The sequence below is a fragment of the Triticum dicoccoides genome, chromosome 7B (genome assembly GCF_002162155.2).
Source record: "Triticum dicoccoides isolate Atlit2015 ecotype Zavitan chromosome 7B, WEW_v2.0, whole genome shotgun sequence".
In the NCBI taxonomy this organism is placed as follows: Eukaryota; Viridiplantae; Streptophyta; class Magnoliopsida; order Poales; family Poaceae; genus Triticum; species Triticum dicoccoides.
This window is the reverse complement of record NC_041393.1, coordinates 179,877,784-179,885,438: the sequence shown is the minus strand read 5'-3', so window position 1 is coordinate 179,885,438 and position 7,655 is coordinate 179,877,784. Positions and strand designations below refer to the sequence as shown.

Genomic DNA, 7,655 nt, shown 5'->3' with positions numbered 1-7,655 from the left:
GGGCCCCCTGGAGCTCCGCCGACCTCAACTCCAACTCCATATATACCGTTTTGCGGAGAAAAAAAATCAGAAAGGAAGTTTCATCGTGTTTTACGATACAGATCCGCCGCTAAGCCCTAATCTCTCTCGGGAGGGCTGATCTGGAGTCCGTTCGGGGCTCCGGAGAGGGGGATTTGTCGCCGTCGTCATCATCAACCATCCTCCATCACCAATTTCATGATGCTCACCGCCGTGCGTGAGTAATTCCATCGTAGGCTTGCTGGACGGTGACGGGTTGGATGAGATTTACCATGTAATTAAGTTAGTTTTGTTAGGGTTTTATCCCTAGTGTCCACTATGTTCTGAGATTGATGTTGCTATGACTTTGCTATGCTTAATGCCTGTCACTAGGGCCCGAGTGCCATGATTTCAAATCTGAACCTATTATGTTTTCATGAATATATGTGTGTTCTTGATCCTATCTTGCAAGTCTATAGTCACCTATTATGTGTTATGATCCGACAACCCCGAAGTGACAATAATCGGGATACTTCTCGGTGATGACCGTAGTTTGAGGAGTTCATGTATTCGCTATGTGTTAATGCTTTGGTCCGGTTCTCTATTAAAAGGAGGCCTTAATATCCCTTAGTTTTCGCTAGGACCCCTCTTCCATGGGAGGGTAGGATAAAAGATGTCATGCAAGTTCTTTTCCATAAGCACGTATGACTATATTCGGAATACATGCCTACATTACATTGATGAATTGGAGCTAGTTCCGTGTCACCCTATGTTATAGCTATTACATGAGGAATCACATCTGACATAATTATCCATCACTGATCCAATGCCTACGAGCTTTTCACATCATGTGCTTCGCTTATTTACTTTTCTGTTGCTATTGTTACAATCACTACAAAAACCAAAAATATTACTTTTGCTATCATTACCATTACTATCATACTACTTTGCTACTAAATACTTTGCTACAGATAGTAAGTTATCTAGGTGTGGTTGAATTGACAACTCAACTGCTAATACTTAAGAATATTCTTTGGCTCCCCTTGTATCGAATCAATAAATTTGGGTTGAATACTCTACACTCGAAAGCTGTTGTGATCCCCTACACTTGTGGGTTATCACCCATATCTTTGTCGGGGTTGCCCGAAACTCCTTTCCGGTGACCCGATATGTACCTGGTACCCTTCGGAACACTTCCGATTCCCGAATACCATCGTCCTATATATCAATATTTACCTCTCGACCATTTCGAGACTCCTCGTTTTGTCTGTGATCTCATCCGGGACTCCAAACACAATTCGTTCACCAAATCACAAAACTCATATAATACAAAATCATCATCGAACGTTAAGCGTGCGGACCCTATGGGTTCGAGAACTATGCAGACATGGCCGAGACACCTCTCCGGTCAATAACCAATAGCGGAACCTAGATGCTCATATTGGCTCCCACATATTCTATGAAGATCTTTATCGGTCGAACCGTTATGACAACATATGTTATTCCCTTTGTCATCGGTATGTTACTTGCCCGGGATTCGATCGTGGTATCTTCATACCTAATTCAATATCATTACCGGCAAGTCTTTACTCATTCTGTAATGCATCATCCCGCAACTAACTCATTAATCACTTTGCTTGCAAGGCTTCTCATGATGTGCATTACCGAGAGGGCCCAGAGATACCTCTCCGATACTCAGAGCGACAAATCCTAATCTCGATCTATGCCAACCCAACAAAAAACTTCAGAGATACCTCTAGGGAATCTTTATAATGACCCAGTTACGTTGTGATGTTTGATAGCACACAAGGCATTCCTCCGATATCCAGGAGTTGCATAATCTCATAGTCGGAGGAATATGTATTTGACATGAAGAAAGCAATAACAATAAAACTGAACCATCATAATGTTAAGCTAACGAATGGGTCTTGTCCATCACATCATTCTCCTAATGATGTGATCCCGTTTATCATATGACAACACATGTCTATAGTTAGGAAACTTAACCATCTTTGATCAACGAGCTAGTCTAGTAGAGGCTTACTAGGGACACGGTGTTTTGTCTATGTATCCATAGATGTACCAAGTTTCCGCTTAATACAATTCTAGCATGAATAATAATCATTTATCATGATATAAGGAAATATAAAATAACAACTTTATTATTGCCTCTAGGGCATATTTCCTTCAGTCTCCCACTTGCATTAGAGTCAATAATCTAGATTACATTGTAATGATTCTAACACCCATGGAGTCTTAGTGCTGATCATGTTTTGCCCCCCCCTTTCCTTCTTTTGGCGATGAGGGGAAGGAAGGAGGAGGTGCCCCCCCCATATGCATATATAAAACCATGTTGTTGAGGATGTAATTGATCAAGATCAATCGCCCCCCCCCCATATGACAAGAGTTTGGCCTTCCAACTGGCTAGTCGTTTCTCAAGTCTCTCTTCCACGTGCTTTCACTCAGCGATAGTTAAACGTCGATGGTGTATGGGAAGATCCCGAGGTTCAACCTAGTTAAGTCTATGCATACATACTTCATAAACATCGGGACGATCCCGAGGTCGATCCACATTTGGAAAATTAATGCGTCGTTGAAAATCAAAGTGTTTGTGTGGTTTGTGCATAAGGGGGTCATTTTGACAAAGGATAACTTGACAAAGTGTAGCTGGAAGGTAGTAAACATTGTTGCCTTTGTGATCAGAACGAAACAATAGAGCATCTATTTATATATTGTCCACTTGCTAAGTTATTGTGGCGGACCATTCATGTAGGCTTTAACGTAACGCCCTAGTCTCGGTGACACATCTATTTGGAACTTGGTTAACTGGGATTGAGTCTAAAACTGCGGCACATATTCAAGTAGGAGTGTGTGCATTACTTTGGGCCATTTAAAATTGTCGGAGTGGTGTTGCCTTTAACAGACAAACCGTCAAAAACTTTTTACAGGTTATCTTCAGGGCTTCGGCTTGAATCCGTAAGTGGTCCTTACTCAGCCGTGTGGACCAGAGGAAGCTTATGAATATTGGGTGCAACCAATGGGAGATGGTTGCACGGGATACATACAATCGGTTTGGATGGCGGTCCAATAATATAGATGATTAGTCATCTTAATCTATTTTCGTCGGTTGTGGCATATCTTCTTTGTTTGTTTGAGATTTGCAAGACTTCTTGAGACCTTGTTTGGATCATGGATTTTTAATAATATGGCTGTGTGAATCAAGAGATACAAAGGCAGGGGGTATTTCTCCTTTTCAAAAAAAAAAAAATGAACATCGACAGTGAGCAGAGGTTAAAGAGACAGATGGGATGATAGCTCTTGAGCTTTCCCTGGGCTCCGTGAAAAATGCACCAAACTGCGGGCGACATGGCAATCCTGTGGAGCCAAAACCTGCCAAGAGTTTGCCTTTGTTGATGAATGCTTTCCTTGGATCTGGCGTGGTTTATGCCCTGCCTATCTGGTGCTACTACTAGCAGCTGCACTGACAAGCTAGGCTTCTTTTTACCCTTTGCTCTGCTTTTTCCCTTTGTTTTGCTTCTTTTGCAGAGTAGGTATGATGATGTCGATACAGACTGTAAAAATCCTAGGGATATCTTGTTAGTAGAGTCGGAACAATTAGAGGAAGGAGATCTTGATTCTTGATGTTGCTGCTTTCGAGTGAATGGTCCAAATCCTGTTGAGAGCTATCCTATCCGTCTTAAATAAAGATATCGACGGCTTGCTGAACCGGCTTAACGCTAGAATGCGAGGTGGTAGCGCTTTGATCAACTATTCTTGTAGCACGACACATCTAATGTCACCTTTATATCTCTAAAACAAAGAGTAGGACCACGTTGTTGTGCTTCTCTGCAGCATAGTCTGAAAGATGCTTGAACGTATTGATGCTGTCATTTGAATAAGCTAAGCAAATATTTCATGTGTCCTACTAAGAGACTCTTTGATTTGTAGAAGAAACTCAGTTTGTAATGTCATGTTCACCCGAAGTGCATGGAGTTGTGTTTGCACCAGAGTTTGATGATTGAGCCACAGAGAAAAAAAGAACATTTTCAAGAGATCTGAATGAATGGAAATTTCCAATGAAACATAATGCAGAATAATTATTTGAAAAGATAGGCCACTGAAAAAACAAATGAATCTTTTCAAGAGCTCTGAGTGGATTGAAATTTCCAATAAAAAATTAGAAAAAAATATAGGATTATATCCTAGCAATAAACAAGCAAAATACAATGTGCATTAGTTCTTTTTAAAGTCAAACTATGCAAACATTAACTAAGTTTTTGGAAAAAAATATCAAGATCGAGAATACTAAATCAATGACATTAGATCCATCACGAAATAATTTCATGTGGTATATATTTGATATTACAAATATAGATAATTTTCTTTACCAATTTGGTCAAAGTTTGTGAAGATTGATTTTTACGAAAAACAATCCGCATATACTATAGGATGGAGGGAATATTTAGAAATGATTGCTTTTAATTACATTTTTGTTGGCCAAGTCTTCGCATTGAAACCAAGTACCTTTGGGGTCCATGGTGCTCCCTTCATTTCACGAACAAAGGATTCTTTGGTAATAGTAAAGACTTTTTTTTTGCGAGGTGGTAATATTAAGCACTTAAGTATCCATAGTCAAAAACTTCTCGACATCCGCCAAGATTTAAATTATCTGAAATGGGCTTCCCCGGAATATGGACTTTTGAACATTTCCAAAACTATTTTATATTCATTCTGAAAAAATATTGAATTTCTAATCATGTTTTTAGTTTAGTACGAATATGGTCCAAAATTTGAAGCTAAACCAACTTTGTGTACCGGCCAAAATTTCGGAGATTTCATTGGATTTTTGTTGAAAATTTGAACCCCAATAACCCCTGCAAAGAGGCATTATTTTGTACCCATTGTCCCACGTCTACACCTGCACAACTTTTTGTAGCAAAATCCTCAATATATTTAATACTCCCTTCTATCCATATTAATTACCACCGACTTAATATAAAGTTGATACCTTTTACATGCTTGAGATATTATAGACTTAATATAATGTTTAGGAAAATTACGTAAGGCTTCATAACCTTGTTCGTAGATGTAGTATTATTGTTTACAATGTATATGAGTTGCGTCAATTAATTTGGACCGAGGGAGTAGGGTATTTTAGTTTAACTTTTCATATATAAAAACTAACTCGGCCTGTCCCGCGAGAATAATGTATTAGTTTGGTACGTGTGCATCGATAAAAATGTGAGCAAACCAAACCAAGACATCATTTGGTGCAGGCAAGTCATAAAGTCGCACACGCCCAGTTTTTCAGGCAACCTGAGTCGGAAAGGGTTCTTCTTAAAAAACGGGAAATATGTGCATGTTGATATGGCAATCATACTGCATACGACGCACCAATAACTAATGATCCACATGCAGGTACACGATCGCCTGGTGGCCTGTTATATAATCCTCTGAGAGACTAATCATGATTGGAAGGATTAGCGCACTCGATCAATCTACAATTTCCTATCAATTCAGTGGGGTATGGCTGATACACACGCCTTGAGCTAGCTGCTCTATAATTCATTTCTGCATGATTAATCTAGCCGCATCTCATCCCAGTGTGATGGGATCCAGAGGCACACACAAAAGAAACGGCATCCCACCATTCTGTGCCGATTCCCACAAATTTCCGGGCTCCGCTAATTAACCGCTGAGGCTGAGGAGCGTTCTGCAAAGGCATCGATCACGTCACCATTTTTTGTCTTTCAGAAAACACTATGTCAGTGTCCGTCATATGCGCGTCACACGTTCCGCCTCCCAATGCCCTGTCTCCCCCGCCTCCTCCTCCCGCCAAAGCGACGGACGGGAAGCAGCTAAAATCCACGGCCGTTGCCATCATCGCTGCCCCCTTCTTCCTTAATCGCTACCAGTTCGGTACGTGTAGGTCTGCCTGCTCTGCCCACCGCCCTCTCTCCCCAGTCTTTCGCTCCGGCGTGTATGTGCTGCTGTGCCCCCGCCAAAGCGCCGAGTATCTGCGCAGCCCGCACGTCTAAAGCCGACGAAATCCTTCTGCGGCTAAAGGCTAAAGCTGCCACTCTCTGCGTCTGTCTGGCTCTCTCTCGAGGCGCGCTTTGTTGCTTGTTCATATACTGGCGTTTGCCATCACGAAACATAGTACAGATCGACTACAGGTACGCACGCACAGGCCGCGTGTTATCCTGCAGGGCTGAGGAATGAAGTGAGCCATCGTCATGGCGGGAACCTTACGTGCGGCAGTGGCCGCCTCGCCGCCGCCGCCGTCGCCGCTCCCGCCATCCAGGGGCGCCACCGCGAGCGGCGGCATCCCGTGGCTGCTCAGGAAGCGCGCCAGCAAGGTGCGCCACGGCCCGCCGCTCGGCGGGCAAGAACCTGACGTCCACGATGAGGTGGAACTGGAAGACGAGGGAGCCACCTTCGTGCTCTCTACTCCGTCCGCCGCGGACGCTGTTGGGGCCGGAGGAGGAACCCCCGAGCCGTCAGGGAAGCGCCGCGAGGCGCTCGCGCGGCTCCGGTCCGCGGTCCTGGCCGTGGTGGCGCGCGCGCGGCGCCGGCGCGGGCGTAGGCCGATGGGGTCCAGCGTCACCGGCACCATCTTCGGTCGGCGCCGGGGGCGCGTGCACCTGGCGCTGCAGACGGACCCGCGCACGCCGCCGGCGCTCATGGTGGAGCTGGCCGCGTACTCCACCGGCGCGCTCGTCAGGGAGATGTCCTCCGGCCTCGTCCGCATCGCCCTCGAGTGCGAGAAGACGCCTACGCCTGCAGACACAGGTAATACCGTACGTACCATACTTGCTACGTACGCCTTATATACTTGCCTTTGCGATCGATCGACATCGTACGTGTACATGCATGCAGGCGGCGAGAGGGAGAGGCGGCGGACGGCGCTGGTGGAGGAGCCGACGTGGCGAGCGTACTGCAACGGGCGCAAGTGCGGGTACGCCGTGCGGAGGGAGTGCGGCGCGGAGGAGTGGCGGCTGCTCCGGGCCGTCGAGCCCGTCTCCGTCGGCGCTGGCGTCGTCCCGGACGGCGGCGCCGGCGAGGGGGACCTGATGTACATGAGAGCCAGGTTCGAGAGGGTGGTGGGATCCAGGGACTCTGAAGCGTTCTACATGATAAACCCCGACGGCAACGGTGGGCCCGAGCTCAGCATCTACCTCCTCAGAGTCTGACAATATATGTTTTTCATACCATGGGTTAACTCTAAAAAATGGTTATGCGTTTTTTTTTGCGGTAATAAGTTAAGCGTGTATGTTACTATGTTTGATTCTTGGTCATGTGAAACTGGCGGTCTGTTGATGCACTGACAATATTCTCACTCGCTTATTTTGGTTTATGCTTGCTTAGTACTCCCTCCGTTACTAAATATAAGTCTTTCTAGAGATTTCAATATGAATTACATACAGAGCAAAATGAACGAATTTACACTCTAAACTATTCTATATACATCTGTATGTAGTTCATATTAAAATCACTAGAAAGAATTATATTTAGGAACAGAGGGAGTATCATTTTTAAGTTGTTGTGCACTGGTATGGTAAGCTAAATGCAACCTTTCTAATGTTCCCCTTCTAGACTTGTGTTCAGCTTGTATGGTAAACACCAACGCATTTGAGCAATTGCAATATATACATAGG

General features: G+C 44.5%; 1 protein-coding gene across 1 annotated transcript; it reads left to right on the top strand.

Annotated features, from left to right (window-relative positions):
- Nucleotides 1-5,810: 5,810 nt before the first annotated feature.
- Nucleotides 5,811-7,328, top strand: LOC119339836 (protein MIZU-KUSSEI 1-like). Its single transcript, XM_037611733.1, has 2 exons — nt 5,811-6,789; nt 6,877-7,328. The coding sequence occupies exons 1-2, from the start codon at nt 6,234-6,236 to the stop codon at nt 7,188-7,190; spliced, it is 870 nt and encodes a 289-aa protein (XP_037467630.1). The 5' UTR covers nt 5,811-6,233; the 3' UTR covers nt 7,191-7,328.
- The last annotated feature ends 327 nt before the right edge of the window (nt 7,329-7,655 follow it).

What these genes read in the sequence shown, in the direction of transcription:
- LOC119339836 (XM_037611733.1), top strand. Translation starts at nt 6,234, where the DNA reads ATGGCGGGAACCTTACGTGCGGCAGTGGCCGCCTCGCCGCCGCCGCCG. An exon ending in GCCTACGCCTGCAGACACAG is followed by an intron (nt 6,790 to 6,876) that starts GTAATACCGTAC and finishes ACATGCATGCAG; the next exon opens with GCGGCGAGAGGGAGAGGCGG.